Source organism: Corvus moneduloides, chromosome 16 (genome assembly GCF_009650955.1).
Source record: "Corvus moneduloides isolate bCorMon1 chromosome 16, bCorMon1.pri, whole genome shotgun sequence".
NCBI lineage: Eukaryota > Metazoa > Chordata > Aves > Passeriformes > Corvidae > Corvus > Corvus moneduloides.
Genome location: NC_045491.1, coordinates 5,228,620 through 5,244,446, shown reverse-complemented (window position 1 = coordinate 5,244,446; position 15,827 = coordinate 5,228,620). Strand labels below are relative to the sequence as shown.

Here is a 15,827-nt window from a genome sequence, read left to right as displayed (position 1 = left end):
GCTCTGGGTATTGCTGTTCAACTCACTTTTTTTTCTTCTCTATTTTAAGGAGCGGTTTGTCATCCACATAACCGACCTGCTAGCTGTCTCCATGATGCTTGGTATCACAGCCCAGGTGAAGGAGGCTGGAATTGCTTGGGACAAAGGAGAGAAAAAGAGTAAGCAGAAGAACCTAGGTTCTCCCTGAGGATGGGCATCTTGGTAGATATCTGTCCCTGATTTTGCGGGAGTATTGCCCCTAGGGTTGGGAGCCTGCTGTCATCCTGGGACTGACAGAGATAGGAGGTGTGGCATTTGCATGGCTGGGTGCTTCTTTTATCTATGGAAGCAGTGGCTGAGAGGCTGGGGAAAAGGAGCTGTGGGTGGAGGGGCCTCAAGCCTGAAGGGGCAGCTGTAAGGATTATTAAGGGGCTGGGAAGACGGGCCTTTGGTGTGGCACTGGCATGACTGCCCCCATGCCTCCTTCTCACAAAACTAATCCATGTGTGCTTCATGTTGGGGGTTTTGCTGCAGCACATGTCAGAAAGCAAAGCACATGTGTTGTCAGAGCTGGGGGGCTCAAGGCTTTCTCATATACTCCTCTTCTCTGGTTCCCCTTCTCTAGTGGAAGGCGTCCCTGCCTGTGGTGCAGGAATTGGAACAAGATGATCTTTAAGGTTCCTTCCAACCCAAACCATTCTGTGATTCGATGATTTACTGTTGATGCCTCAGAGTCCTGGTTACTGTCTTGAAACCACCACGCTTCTGATGGGGCCCGTGTGTGTACTTTGTGACCTGACTGTTTTTCAGACCTGGAAGTGCTGCGCTCGTTCCAGAACCAAATTGCTGCTATCCAACGGGATGCTGTCTGGTGGCTGCACACAGTTGTTCCATCTATCAGCAAGCTGGCTCCAAAGGACTATGTGCACTGGTGAGAGTCAGCCTGGTCATCTCTGTGCATAACCAGTCCCTTCCCCAGCACTGTGATGTGTTGTGAAAAACCAGGTGTACGCCAGGGTTTGGTTAGATTTCTCTCCCATTTTCAGACTGGGAGCAGAAACAGTTTTAGCAGGGTTCAGGCTGGGGCTGTATCTCTCTCTGAAATTCATTCAGATGCCTCCTCTTACCGGAAACATATGATAATGGAAAATATTTCTCATTTATATTGTTTGGATCCACTCAGTAGGGGATTTCTAGTTACCTGACCAAACACAATCCCTGTGGACCCCTTGTTTTTCTGTCTGAAATAGTTTTTCAGTCTCTCTGGCTGAGGACTCCACAGATAATTCTGTCTTCTGGAGGTCAGGTGGTATCCTGGAGTCTTGGCACAAGGCATTACTGAGGCCGTTCAAGCCAGAATTAATAGTAAGCAAGATAAGTTACTGAAAGTCTAAAAGCCCAGAGCCCTTATTGTACAGTCCTCCCTGTTCTGAATCATGTGGTTACTGTTGCTAGACTCACTTATCTGAGGAGGCTCCTTCATGTGTAGGATGGGAAGCTTTAGCAGGATTTTGGGGAGACTGGATTTAAGCCTCACAGATGATGTTTACTGTCCTCTTCATCTCTACAGCCTCCACAAGGTGCTCTTCACAGAACAGCCAGAAACCTACTACAAATGGGACAACTGGCCCCCTGAGAGTGACCGCAAGTGAGTGCGTGCCCCTCCCGTGGTGGGTGCAGGTGGGGAGCTGCTCTAGCTGAAGGCAGAGGAATGGGTGTTTTCTGGTGATCCTTTTATAGCTCAGTGTTGGAAAGGCTTGGAACTGTGCTCAGATTTTCTTCATCTGTTACACTGCCATAAAATTGAGGGGGTGTTGTTCCACTCTCCATCTGTTCCTCTTCCTCCTTCATTCCAGTTCCCTGTGCCAAGCTGTTCTGTATCTTGACACTGTAGTTGTAAGGAGGGCAGCCCCGCAGTGTGTGGGTAACTGGGGTGTAACCTTGGGGAGCTCAGATTCAAGGAGGCTGAAGCATCGAGGTACAAGGCACTGAGAGTGATACTCCAATAATAATTTGTTTCATATTGTTGCATTTGGAGCTGGAGATCAGGGAAGGTGCTGTAAACTAAGCTGTGATGTATCTTCTGCTCAGATGAGTTGTAGGGTCTGTGGAGGGTTCTGGGAGGCCTCACGCTGCTGTCCAAAGAAGTGTGATTGATGTCTCGTGTCTCCTGCAGCTTCTTCCTTCGCCTGTGCTCCGAGGTGCCCATCCTGGAGGACACCCTGATGCGCATCCTTGTGATTGGTTTGTCGCGGGACCTGCCCCTGGGCCCCGCCGATGCCATGGAGCTCGCCGACCACTTGGTGAAGAGGGCTGCGGCTGTGCAAGCAGATGGTGAGGCTGCACAGAGCTCCCACCAGCAAGTGCTTGCTTCTGTCTCCACATCCTCCTATTGCCACCCAGCGCTGAGACAGCTCCTACCACCTACCACAGAGCCTTTGCATCACTTAAAGTATATTTTAGTCATGATGGCTAAGCATTTGGCTCAGGGCCAGACATGTACTGCTGTTGCTTTCTCACTAGAAAAGCTTCTTATTTTCTCTTACTGTTTCCCTCTGTTACTAATTTTGTATCATGGAGTGTTTGGGAAATTATTGGTTGTGTAGAGAATGAAGGGCTGTGAACCACTACCCAGAGTTTTGAGTCAGCGTTTTTAAATTCAATTTAGTCCTTCGTACATACTGTAAAATGAAATTTATAGGCTATGCAAAAATGGAAGGTTTGGAAGTTAAATTAATTAACCAATTGTGCACTCTTCCCAAGTCCATTATTGGGACACTTACAGAATAGCAGTTACAAAAGCAGTCTTTACTTTTACTCCTTTTATGAATTCATTTAGCATTTGTCTAAATTCCTGCATTGCTGTGAAATATGTCCGTTCAGCTGAGCTGTATGTGTTTGTGGCAGAATTGAGGGTATTGTCAGAGTTTGATTCTAAAGCATCTGACATGCTCTTAGTGCTGAGTGGCCAATGGCAAAGAGTAATCCTGAACTGCTCAGTGCTTGTGGAATGATCTTGCTGTTCAGTATCCTCTCAAAATGTGTCCAGCCTCTCATATGGGATTCTAAATCCTGCACCATTTTGTTTTCAGATTCAGAATTAGAGTGAGTCTGAAAACTTGCAACGACGTTGAAATGCATTTTTAGTTCCTCTGAGCCCCGGAAGTTCTGAGCAGATTTGTTGCTTACCTGAAGGAGTGTATCCAAGTTCTGAAAAAGTTACAAGTATCATATTGCATGCATTGGGGGAAAAAAGTACCCTTAAGAATTTAAACCAGATTGCAGCTGAAAAGCTCCATATCCTTATAGATTGACTTATAGGATTTTTAAAGTGTTTTTGCTTTTTAAATGTTGGTTTTTTTGTTTCTGTAATACCGTGACAGCAAGCCCACAATAACATAGTTGCTTGAAGTAAAATTTTTCTTACACTGTGATGCTTTTCTTGAAGGACTTTCGGGCAGGTAGACAGGTCAATAACTTCTTCAGTCTTTTCTTCTCCTCCAGATGTCGAGGTCCTGAGGGTAGAAAGAATCCAGCTGATCGATGCAGTCTTGAATCTGTGCACTTATCACCATCCAGAGAATATCCAGCTACCCCCAGGGTAAGACTTATCACAGAGATAATCTTGTTGTGATCCAGCTCACTTTCACCCTGTGACTAACATTCCCAGCTCGCAGATTTTAACATGTTTTCTCTATTACGCTTTGTAATCACAAAATGGTGAGGAAGCCTTTTCAGGGTCGTGTTCAGATGGGTGTTTCTCTAGAGCAATCAAGACCTGAGTCATGGAATGTATTTTGCTCTGCAAGCACTGACCTTTCTGCCCTAGAAATCCTCAGCTAAATCCTGCTGTCCCTCCTGAAAGGTTATTTGTGTATGTGTGTGTGTTTGTTTGTTGAGAAAACCACTGAATGGCATGACTGAATCTAAACAGTACTTGATTAAGGAGAAAAGCAGACTTGAGGTCGACTTACGGAACCCAACTTGACCACTTCTCTCTATTGATGGCTTTTGCAGGTACCAGCCTCCAAATCTAGCTATTTCTACTCTCTACTGGAAAGCTTGGCCTCTCCTGCTTGTAGTGGCAGCGTTCAATCCTGAAAACATTGGTGAGTGGGGACATTTCCCAGGACACCAGTTCTGCTGCAAAAATTGGCCAAGGTGCTTTCTGCAGAAGTCTGCTTGCTTGTGTGCAAGGCCTATGCTGGGCTGGTGAGGTAACTGCAGTTAAATAACTGTGTGTCCCCTGTGGGTGAAAAATGTGTGGAAGTGGGATTTGGACCAGCATGTGGCTGGAATCACCTTGTTTGTGCTCTGAGTGTTATGAGCTATTCTCAAGTGAGTTTGTGTCTCCCCACCTTGCAATGTGTTAGAGTATATATAAAGGCTCTATTTTTTCCCTGTATTCCTGATTGTCCTTCTCTGCTGCAGGTCTGGCTGCATGGGAGGAGTACCCCTCTCTAAAGATGCTCATGGAAATGGTCATGACCAAGTTAGTATGGTTAAATCTCTACATAAATCAGATAGACCACTGAAAACACACATTTCTGAATTAAGTTTGTGCCATGCGACTCCTTCCTTTCCAGTGGGACTAGTGTAAAATAAACTGGCATCAACACTGCAGTTGGAGTGGGAAAAGTGCCTTCCCTTGACAGAAATATTATAAGCAAGGGAATAAAGCTGAGAAGAAGGGGGAGGGGGATGACTGCTGTGCCTTGCTGAGAAGGTCTCAGTCTCCTGGCTCCACTGAGAAACTACTTGTTTTTTTCTACATTGTCTATCAGAGCTGAGGTCCTGTGTTCTTCCTGACTGTGATTCATTAATTCTGAATAGAACAAGATAACCATTTCCTTTTTTTAAACTTATTTTCTCAGTAATTATTCCTATCCTCAATGTACCTTGACGGATGAGGAGACACGCACAGAGATGATTAATCGTGAACTTCAAATCTCCCAGAGAGAAAAACAAGAGATTCTTGCATTTGAGGGTCATCTGGCTGCTGCATCCACAAAACAAACAATTACAGAAAGCAGCAGCCTCTTGCTGTCCCAGCTGACAAGTCTGGACCCTCAGTAAGTAGCCTTCTGCATTCGGGTGCCATCATGAAATCCCAGTTAACACTAGTCAGGAAACCCTGCTCCTCCACAGAGTGGTTGATGTGGGAAGAAGAGCCCTGTGGTGTGGTAGCCCATGGGATCACAGAATCATAAAATGGTTTGGTTTGGAAGATCATCTGTTTCCAACCTGCCTGCCACCTTCTTATAGACCCCCTCATGCACTACTGAACTGACTGATCCTCATCACACCAAAGTCTGTCAGCCTGTGAATAACTTGTTGTTTCTGTGACAGGGGCCCCCCTCGCAGACCTCCACCACATGTCCTGGAGCAGGTGAAAAGCCTGAACCAGTCACTTCGCTTGGGCCACCTTCTGTGTCGCAGTCGCCATCCTGACTTTCTTCTCAACATCATTCAAAGACAGGTGGGCTGTGGTGGGACTGGATCCCTCGCCTCTGAAACTTGAGCAGAGTGAGGGGCAAAAGGAAGCTAAGTGAGATTCAGGGGAAGGTGGTTTGCTGCTCAGAAATTAAATGATCAGTGTGCTGCATCTGTGTTCTGCTGAACTTGTTACTCTCATCCTTCCCAGGCCTCATCACAGTCAATGCCATGGCTGGCAGATCTGGTTCAGTCCAGCGAGGGCTCCTTGGATGTCCTGCCCGTGCAGTGCCTTTGTGAGTTCCTGCTTCATGATGCTGCTGATGAATCGACCTCAGGTGAAGAAGAAGAGGAGGGTGAGAGTAAGGACCAGCGTGCCAAGAAACGCCAGGTGAGCAATCTCTTGAGGAACCCTTCTGTTACCTACTTCCTGTGCATCCCAGATTTGATTTCACTGGACAGGCCAACTTCTCACTCTGCAGAGACAACAGAAACAAAGGCAGTTGCTTGGACGCTTGCAAGACTTGCTGTTGGGACCCAAAGCAGATGAACAGACAACCTGTGAGGTGCTTGACTACTTCCTGCGGCGCCTGAGTTCTTCCCAGGTGGCTTCCCGGGTCCTGGCCATGAAGGTGGGCAGAATGCAAATCATCTTGGCTAGGGTCTGTCTGAAGCCCAGGGCAGAGCCCTAGGTTATCTTGAGTCCAGAGCCAACACAGTGAAATTGTTTCATGTCATCCTCCTTCAGTGACTCGTCTCAATCTCCAACCCCATCAAATGCACTTCTGCTCCCTGCTGCTCAGAAGTTATTGTTCAACAGCCAAATTGTACTTTTTCTTAAGATAGAGCTGGGTTTTGCTTTGTTTCCTGTGAAGTTCAGGTGTAGACTCAGGAGATTGTGTGCCGTGTAGAGTAATTGGCAGAGGCTGTTTTCTGTGGGGAGAGGGAGTGAGTGAGTGCCTGGTGCTCTGGAGCGTAGTCAAGGCAAAGACAATTGCAGGGAGCTCAGAAAGATCATGCTCAGACTGAAACTTCAAGCAGGGTATCTGTCAAGAAAACATATTAAATGAGATGAAACCTGTTGTGCTGCATTTGGATTGTTCTGTGGTGTTTGAAGCAGGTTTCTGTTATATTCACTGGTTTGAAACTCACAGTCCAGCTGTGGCTGTGGCTTCAAATGCAGCAGCCATATCCGTGTGACTTGTGCAGGGCCTGTCCTTGGTGCTGTCGGAAGGAGGAATGCGTGATGGGGAGGAGAAGGATCACCCCATGGAAGAAGACTCGGGCGATTCTGAGCTGCTGCAGGGATATCAGTGGCTGCTGAGAGACCTCCCGAGGCTGCCGCTGTTTGACAGTGTGAGAGCCACGACAGCTCTGGCCTTGCAGCAGGTGGGTGTAAGCAGCTGAAGGAAGGAGTGTCCAGCTTGTTCTTTTTCTACTCCTGCTGAAACAGATCGAAACAAATTGGATCTGGCTGCGATATTGACATGTTTATATGCTTGCAGAAGAATTTCGCTTATGCTGGTGCTTGTTTTCACTAAGTCTTGATTTCTAATGAAAGGAATTCTCGTTCTAGGCCATCCACATGGAGACAGATCCCCAGACCATCAGTGCTTACCTGGTGTACCTCTCCCAGCACGCCCCAGTGGAGGAGCAGGGACAGCACAATGACCTTGCTCTGGTGAGGGGAGGGATCACATGGGGGACACGTGGCATGTCCCAGGACAGTGGTAGGCAAGGGACTTGCTGTACCACCAGGATGAGTTTTGGGGAGCATGTTACTCTGATAACTGCATGTTTGTGTCTTTCTGTATGGGTTTAAAGGCAAGCTGTGTCTTTGGTTCATATAACGAAATGGTATCAGAGCAGTAACTTCCAGTCCAACAGCCCATCAGCTGGAATGGGGAATGCAAGAGTGGATAGTGGTTTGATGGAAATCCCATCACCTAACAGTGTTTCATAAGTAAGCAGGTGCTAAACCTGCAGTCATACGTGCTTGGGGAGAGAATGGGAAATCAGGAACTTTAGTGGTAGATATGTACTCTCCTATAACCAAAACTAGATTTCTGGGTTTATTTGTTTATGGGGGTATTTTTCTTTCTAGAAAAGCTTTTGGTGGATTTTTTTTTAATAATGATTTTTTTTTTCATTTTTCTCCGTGGGTGCTTTTTTCATTGCTTTTAAGACTCGTGTGCTGATAGTGCCTCCATAGATCTGTTTAGATATGTGGAGGAGGTTAAATGGTAAGCGTCAGTAGATCTTTTTCTTCAGAGAAATGCTATGTAAATTCTTACTTTAGTGGGCTGCATCAGAAGGCACCTGTGCTCCACTGGGGACACTGTAAGATGCATGCAAAGCACTGGCCTTGTCCCTCTTGTGTCGGTTCTACTCTTGACTCCACAAGCTGATCTCCAGAGTGGGGTTTACTGGGCTGATGATAGAACCTGGAGAACAGTGCAGTGAAACCAGGGCACCTGGCTGTGTTTTGCAGTAAAGACCTCCTGGATGTTTTTCCCTTGCAGGATGTTGCCCGACTGATCGTGGAGCGCTCCACCATCATGTCCCACCTGTTCTCCAAGCTCTCCTACAGTGCTGAGTCAGACGCGGTGCTCGTGGCTCTGCTCTCCATCTTCTCCCGCTACATCAAGCGCATGCGGCAGAGCAAGGAGGGTGAGGAGGTGTACAGCTGGGTGAGTGCCTCCTGCCTTGCCTCAGCAGCTCACAGAGACTGGACAGGTTAACAAAACAGAAGCCCTTTATGTGTTACTCAATTTGAATAAACCAAATCCAGCTCAAGAATTCCCTGATCTGAAAATAATTGGATCGTGGCACAGTATCAGAGCCAAGCCTATGTGTTTGTAAAAAGCCTTTTTAACTTTTCCCCAAGTATCTTTTGTGGCCACTGCTGGTGATATTGGGAACTATGGTCTGGCTAAAGTTGTCCGTTCTCATGTTCTCCTTTCTCTCCCCACCTTTGCTCATCCTGTCTTTTCCTGGCTTTTTCCAGTCAGAGTCCCAGGATCAGGTGTTCCTTCGTTGGACTAGTGGGGAAACAGCCACCATGCACATCCTTGTGGTCCATGCCATGGTTATTCTCCTGACACTGGGGCCACCTCAAGGTTAGTGAAATATGCTCAGATTTTTTCAGGGGGTAATGGAGAATACAGGGAGGCTTTTCTCTATCTGCTGTCTCCTAACAGGTCAGGCTGGTGTTAATCCTTCTACTCGCAGGCTCAGCCCTTGCAGTACTTGTTTGTAGCTGTAAGATTTATCAGAATATTGCTGCAGAGTGTGAAGGATTTGCAGGCTGATTTCTTTTTTTTTGCTTTCTGCAGACAGCAGGAAATACTAAAACAATGGTGTGTTCTGGTGTACTGATCGAGAAGGGCAGGGTGTTCTAGGTGCTTGTGAACATGGGAAATAATTTTGTATCCACTCTTAAGCAGGAGATGGTGATTTTTACACCTTACTGGATATATGGTTCCCGGAGAAAAAGCCCCTTCCTACTGCTTTTCTGGTTGACACCTCCGAGGAGGCTCTGCTGCTCCCTGACTGGCTGAAGCTGCGGATGATCCGCTCCGAGGTCCCGCGTCTCGTGGATGCAGGTGAGCCTGTGGCACATTCATTGGTGTTTCAGACCCTGCTGAAAGGAAAGGGAGAGGTTTCCCTGCTCAAGTGTGCCCAGCCATCCTACTGGGATGCCTTTGGATGGAGCCATCTGTCACTATTACTTTTAAAGTAGGGGAGTGAGTCTGAATGGATATTGTGCTTTCTGTGTATTTTAAAGGAATGGGGGGCTCTGAATTGAGGTCCCATCTCTTGTACAACTATGCAGTCACCAGACAACAGGCACAGCACTGTGGGAAGCTGTGCCTGAAGGATATAAGCTAAACCTCTGGTTACTCTGGTCCTCATACCACTTGTCAGTGCTCTCTTGCTTCTTGGTATTCAGTGCTTTCATCCCATTTTACTAATTAAATGACAGCTGTCTATAGCCAGTGATTGAATTATTCAATAATTCCTGCCTGCAGCCATCAAGAGATAGAGTGGAAGTTATTTTTTAATACAAATGATTGCGTTACTGAGGTTCTAATAAAATTAAACAGAAGATCAAATTAGCCAGTGAGTGAATTAACTGGAAGATGCAATAAGGCGGCAATGATTTGCAGAGGAAAGAAAATATAGTAGGCAGCTGTCAGACTTCTGGCTTTAGGCTCTCTGCAGCCCTGTCATTAATGTGTCACTGTTGGTCCAGACAAAAGCATAAAGATCAGGTAATAAAGATGACACTCCGTGGGCAGTTCAGAGGTCTGAGGACTCAGTGTTTGTTTATTTCAGCCCTGCAGGACCTGGAGCCACAGCAGCTGCTTCTCTTTGTTCAGTCCTTTGGAATCCCAGTTTCCAGCATGAGCAAACTTCTGCAGTACCTGGATCAGGCAGTATCTCATGACCCACAGACGCTGGAGCAGAACATCATGGACAAGAGTAAGAGCTACAGATGAGGCTGACTAGGCATTTCACTTTTTCTTGAACAGTTTCCATGAGTATCTCCTGTGACTTCCTTGGAAAAATCCAAGCTAGCTCAGCAAACTTTATGCACAGGCTGCTTTGGCAGCTTGTTGTCACTGTAGACACCTGGGTGGCCCTTGGTTGTATTCCTCAAAATAGAGAGGGATTTTTTGGATTGGAGCGCACAGAGTCAAAAAGTAGTTTGGGAGGTACTTTGTAAAAGAAGCAAAGTTTTCAAGGCATCATGTTATGAAGTTTATGGGAACAGCAGATTCTCTTGTCTGTGGGAGCTGTACAAACACCCAATTCTGTCCTGCTTTACTGAAGAGGGCAAGATGATGATGTGCTGTTATTTCCTCCTTTTTTCAGACTACATGGCTCATCTTGTGGAGGTTCAACATGAGAGAGGAGCAACAGGAGGCCAGACTTTCCACTCCTTGCTTACTGCCTCCTTACCAGCCCGCCGAGGTACTGCCTGGGATAGCCTAAATGTCAAAGTCATCTTCCAAACTTCCCTCCTTTGTTGCTGTTCAGAAGAACAGGCAGTGCTGTCTTCAAAAGCAGTCATGTTGCAATATACCAGCAAGTTAGACACCAGCCCTTTTTAGAGGTTTTTTGCTTCTGACAAAGGGAGAAATTCCAATATTTTTGGAGTTTATTACAGTGAGTTTTTCTGAGTGATATGGAAAAATAGGTCTTGCTTGGACTCAAGAGAAAAGCTGCTGAACTCCTCAGTAGTTAGAGACTGTAAAGCTGAAAGTGATCTGGTGTTGGGGCTCCAGATGCTTTCTACCATAACAGCATTTTCCTTTCTTTCTTTTTATTCCTCTTGCAGACAGTGCTGAGACTGCAAGGTCAAAATCTAGTCCTGAAAACTCTCAAAGTCAGAGCCGGATCCGGGCCTTGAGCCAGGTCCGTGTTCTGGGCCCAGAAGATGATCTGGCAGGCATCTTTCTGCAGGTACTGTTACAACCTCCAGCTGAGTAGCTGCTTCCCTGCAGCAGCTTTACAGAATCCATCTCTCTTATACTTGCATCTTGTGACCCCTTATCCTGCAGTGTTTGCTGGCAATAAATATGAAAGCCCTGATGCAACGAGGCCATGCCATTACAGCCTGGTGGAGTTGATACTGGCAGGAATTTTTTCTTGCAGTTGGAACGTGATGTGGCTTTTGATCATGCCTAGTACTGTCAGTACCTAGTAGCATGTTGCTGTCTCTGCACCTTGTTTGTTCTGTGTATAGTTCCTTTCCTCTCAGCAGTGGATGCAGGATTTGTGAAATGCTCACAGGGCCCCGGCAGAAAAGCTGTGTGCAAACAGCATTTGTACTCTGGCTTGCCTACTTACAGAGCTTCCCACCCTCCACTGACTCCAGAAGGAGCCTACAGGGAATTAATTGGCCAAGTTAGTTGTTGGTATTTGGGTAGTCATGTTGGGGTTGCAGAGATGCTGCTTATGTTCATGTGCCAGGCACTAGAATGTACAAGAAGCTGTATCAGAAGGTTCCTGTTAGCCCACAGTCAGTGTAACTGTACGAGGTAAATCGCTCCTCTGCCTCGGGGTGTTCATGGTACAGCAAGCCCTTTTCACTGGCTGTCCTAAATGTACTCCGTGTTGTATCCCCCCAGCTTTTCCCACTGACCCCGGACCCACGGTGGCAGAACTCCAGCCTGCGGCCGCTGGCCCTGGCACTGCAGCAGGCGCTGGGGCAGGAGCTGGCTCACATCCGCCAAGGGGCCCCGCCGGCGAGTGGGATGGCGGCAAGCGGGATCGCGGCGAGCGGGATCACGGCGAGCGGGATGGCGGCGAGCGGGATGGCGGCGAGCGGGATGGCGGCGAGCGGGATGGCGGCGAGTGGGATCACGGCGAGCGGGATCACGGCGAGCGGGATGGCGGCGAGCGGGATGGCGGCGAGCGGGATCACGGCGAGCGGGATCACGGCGAGCGGGATCACGGCGAGCGGGATGGCGGCGAGCGGGATCACGGCGAGCGGGATCACGGCAAGCGGGATGGCAGCGAGCGGGATCACAGTGAGCGGGATCACGGCGAGCGGGATGGCGGCGAGCGGGATCACGGCCAGCGGGATCACGGCCAGCGGGATCACGGCCAGCGGGATGGCGGCGCGGCTGCTGCAGGCGGTGGCTGCGCTGCTCAACTCGGCACACAGCGGTGCCCTGGTCATGGCCATGCACCGCCACCACTTCATCTCCTGCCCGCTCATGCGCCAGCTCTACCAGTACCACGTGAGTGGCTTTGGGAGCGCTTCATGAAGAGGCGTGAGGTGGGGAGAAATGGGAAATCTGCAGTGCATCTGCTCTGCTGTGGGCATACCTGTGTAATGCTCAGCTCAGGTTGCCTGGCCATTACCTGCAGAATTAGGTGTACCTTACCTAGCCTGGTAACTCTTTTTTGGATTTACAGCTGTAGGTCTCTGCTGGTTTTGGGATCTCTAGTCTGTTGTATTGTGGTGTTGGACATGTCGTACGAGCCAAGGCGTTTGCAGACAGTTTGAGAGATAAAGTCTAATTCACTGAGTCATAGAATGGTTTTGGTTGGAAGGCACCTTAAAGATTGTCTAGTTCCAATTCCCCTGCCACGGGCAGGGGCACCTTGCACTAGATCAGGTTGCTCCAAGCCCATCCAACCTAGCCTTGAACACCTTTAGGGATGGGGAGTCCAGAACCTCTGGGCAACCTATGCCAGTGCCTCACCACCCTCACTGTAAAGCATTTCTTCCCAGCGCTCCATGCCACAGGACACTGCCTTCTCCTCGCTCTTCTTCAAAGTGCTCATGCAGATGCTGCAGTGGCTGGAGAACCCTGCGGTGGAAGATGGTCCCCTGCGAGCTCAGCTGAAGGCCTTTGCTGTGCAATACTCCTCAAGGCACAGGATCAGTGATGGTACTGGCAGTGGGCAGCTTATGGGACTCAGAGGGGACAAAGTGGGACAAGAAAGAGACAAACAAAACTGTACCTGGAGCAGGAAGTGTGGTGGGCAGCCTTTTAGACACGTGTTGTAAGGAGTAGCAAAAGTAGTACACTGTGCTGCAGAAACTCCTTGAGGGTTTGAACAAGTGCCTTAGCTCTGGGGGCTTGCAGTAGACACCCGGTATCATCTCACCAAGCACAGCAGATCTCTCAGGGAAAACTTCCTGTTTCTCAGGCCAGGAATTCTGTGTGAGCTGTAGTTTTGGTAGATGAGCATGCAGGAATGCCTCTGGAACAAGGTCACATCATGACTTGTAGAGTTGTTTATCATCTGCCATCCCTTGGGAGCAGGAGTCTAACCAAGAGCTTGGGCATGGAAATGGGTTTGTGGTTACAGAGCTTTCTCTTGCCCACGTGTAACATGCAGGAGAGCTGTCAAGGGTTGTGGTGGCCGTAAATGGCATTAGAATGTGTATTTGTATGTTTGAGTAGATGTGCCCTGGAGCCACACGGGGAATCTGTAGGAGGGAGGTCTGATGTGGGGCTGGCTTGTCCCTGTGTGATGCTAGTGCTGTGATTTCATTGCAGTTCGAGGTGGCTTCTTGCACCTCACAGAAGCTCTTTCTTTCCGTCGTGACCCTGACTTGATCAGCTCCACAGTCTGTGCCATCATTGCAACTCTGAAATCAGGAGAGAAGTGTAATGTGGAGCCAGAGCTTATCAGCAAAGGTATGGATGTCCTTCTGCTCTCCTCCTTTGCAGCAGCAGCTTGAACTTCCAGTCCAGCAAGGGAGTGCCTACTGCGCAGGCTGTGGGAATCTGCCTTCTCCCTGAATCAGAAAATGTGAACTGATCTAAGCTTGTCCCTGTCTTTTATCACCTCCTTTGTCCCACTGTGTGTGGGTTTATAAACTCTGATCTGGGGCTGGGATTAAGTCTCTGAGCACACTGTTGGTTTCCACTAGCAAAAAGAGAAATGGAAGCCTACTATCCCAGGTAAAAAATGGCTTCCCTCTGCCTCAGTGAGCCTGGCTATCAGGAATAATACTTGCAAGGTTCCATACCTTTTACCACATCCTGAAGTTAATGAGTGGCATCTTTCTCCCCCTGCTAGTCCTTCAAGGTCTGATTGAAACCCACTCTCCATACCTGGAGGAGCTTCTGACTGTCCTCTTCTCAGCTACTGTTGAGACCACTGCCAGGTGTCCTGCTATGAAACCAATTGCTGTGGTGTGCTCCTTGTTGCTCCAGGACAAAGAAGAAACACCAGTAAAGAAGGAGGTGGAGAGTTGCAGGTGAGCCAAGGCAATGATGGGGATTCATGGGTAGGTCTGGGTGCATGGTATCACCGGTGACACTGGCGTTGCTTTGTCCACAGTGCTGAATCAGCTTGGCCAGGGCCTGCCTCTGGCCTTCTCAATGACTGGCTGGAGATGTTGGACCCGGAGGTCATCAGCAGCTGCCCTGATCTCCAGCAGAAGCTACTGTTCTCCTGGAACAAAGTAAGAGTTGTTGGGCCGAGGGACTGCGGTGCTGAAACGACTTTATGGGGTACTGACCTGCACCTGGAAACAGGGCAAGGGGTAGTTCATGTTGTGCCACAGGTTACTGTATGAGTTCCAAAGCAGTACAGTCTGACTAGGAGGACAGTTCTGTGCAAGGCTCACATTTGCCAGTGCAAGGCTTATGTTTCCTCTTATCTTTATATTTCCTCAGCTGTGTTCTTTTAAGGACTTCAAAGTGCCTTACAGACGCAACACGGTCCCATAACAACTCAGCCAGCTGTGTTTTCGTTGGTATTTTTGCAGGCAGATCAATAGCTTGCCCAAAGTGCCATGCCAAAGGCTGAAACTGAATTTCACATCTGATGCCATGTTCTGTTAGAAAGTGCTGCCCTAAATCCTCGTGCTGTGTGTGCTGTCTGCCCATCTGGATTGTCATCCTTGTGCAGTACACATGGCATCTCCTACATCCACCTCGCTACCAGGATCTGTTCATTAATCTCTTCCTCTTTTGGTGCTTCCAGGCAGGGTCCCAGGTGCCCTCCTTCCGCCCATACCTCTTGGCTCTTCTGACTCACCAGTCCAGCTGGACCACGCTGCACCAGTGCATCAGGCTTCTGCTTGGCAGGAACAGGGAGCAAAGGTGAGTCTTGTCAGGCCTAGCCAAGGGATTGAGCAGGGCAACTCTGTCTGAGAGAGAGCAAGACCTGCCATGTTCATGATGTGTCTGCCAGGAGATGTAAATCAGCCAAAAATAGACTTTGTGAGAAGGATGCTGTTTTCAGTCCTGATGATTTGCGTACCTTGATATAAACATTACCTACTGTTTGATGGACGCAGCACATAAAGATTTGGCTGTGTTCTAAACAGGAAGTGCTAATTATGGGTAATCCATTTTGCACTGCCCTTGGTGATAATCTTTATGAGCACGGGGTTGCAGAACGTCTTGGATAGCCAACTGAGGGCTGTCTCTGTACCTGGGCAGGCTCGGATGGATCTTTTGGTTGTACTAAACTCCATTTCCAGTCTTTCTCTACTCCTTTTGTGACATCAGGCTCCCAGTTCTGATCTCTGCAGCAGCCCTAGCTCTCAGCTTCTCTACACAGCTCTCAAATACTGAAATGCCACTGTAGTAGTATTGTGCTTAAACTTGTTTTTACACTTATGGACCAGGAAATACTGACGCCTAATAACAGCAGTACTTCTAAAACTGGTAGTATTTCAGTTTATTATTTTATTCTTGATTTCTTGCTCAAAATTACATGCACTGCTCAGTTCAAGGTAACAGCTGCGATAGGATATTCCACACACTGGGACAGTAAGGTCATTGGTCTGATTGTGCCAACTGTTTGTGTTGATGACCAACTCCTGGCCTTGGTGCAAGGCTCCACGTAGCCCCCACACTTGCTGAATGTCATTTGTTCTGCTCTGCACCCTGTGCTGTGCTTATTGCAACAAATACTTAGTCATAATCTGG

The 15,827-nt window shown here is 48.2% G+C and overlaps 1 protein-coding gene across 2 annotated transcripts in view; it reads left to right on the top strand.

The window, feature by feature from the left end:
• INTS1 (integrator complex subunit 1) overlaps positions 1 to 15,827 on the top strand; it is a 32,008-nt gene that overhangs the window by 4,793 nt on the left and 11,388 nt on the right. The window contains exons 11-35 of one of the 2 annotated variants that reach the window (XM_032125889.1): positions 50 to 158; positions 790 to 910; positions 1,550 to 1,627; positions 2,156 to 2,313; positions 3,484 to 3,580; positions 3,997 to 4,088; positions 4,411 to 4,471; positions 4,854 to 5,051; positions 5,329 to 5,458; positions 5,624 to 5,803; positions 5,895 to 6,044; positions 6,622 to 6,801; positions 6,989 to 7,093; positions 7,935 to 8,102; positions 8,420 to 8,531; positions 8,859 to 9,017; positions 9,751 to 9,897; positions 10,291 to 10,389; positions 10,757 to 10,881; positions 11,550 to 12,164; positions 12,662 to 12,821; positions 13,437 to 13,577; positions 13,963 to 14,143; positions 14,227 to 14,350; positions 14,875 to 14,993. In XM_032125889.1, coding sequence (XP_031981780.1) covers positions 50 to 158; positions 790 to 910; positions 1,550 to 1,627; positions 2,156 to 2,313; positions 3,484 to 3,580; positions 3,997 to 4,088; positions 4,411 to 4,471; positions 4,854 to 5,051; positions 5,329 to 5,458; positions 5,624 to 5,803; positions 5,895 to 6,044; positions 6,622 to 6,801; positions 6,989 to 7,093; positions 7,935 to 8,102; positions 8,420 to 8,531; positions 8,859 to 9,017; positions 9,751 to 9,897; positions 10,291 to 10,389; positions 10,757 to 10,881; positions 11,550 to 12,164; positions 12,662 to 12,821; positions 13,437 to 13,577; positions 13,963 to 14,143; positions 14,227 to 14,350; positions 14,875 to 14,993 — 3,809 coding nt within the window. Of the gene's footprint in view, positions 1 to 49; positions 159 to 789; positions 911 to 1,549; positions 1,628 to 2,155; positions 2,314 to 3,483; positions 3,581 to 3,996; positions 4,089 to 4,410; positions 4,472 to 4,853; positions 5,052 to 5,328; positions 5,459 to 5,623; positions 5,804 to 5,894; positions 6,045 to 6,621; positions 6,802 to 6,988; positions 7,094 to 7,934; positions 8,103 to 8,419; positions 8,532 to 8,855; positions 9,018 to 9,750; positions 9,898 to 10,290; positions 10,390 to 10,756; positions 10,882 to 11,549; positions 12,165 to 12,661; positions 12,822 to 13,436; positions 13,578 to 13,962; positions 14,144 to 14,226; positions 14,351 to 14,874; positions 14,994 to 15,827 lie in introns of both variants that reach the window. The other variant, XM_032125887.1, reaches the window with a different exon arrangement.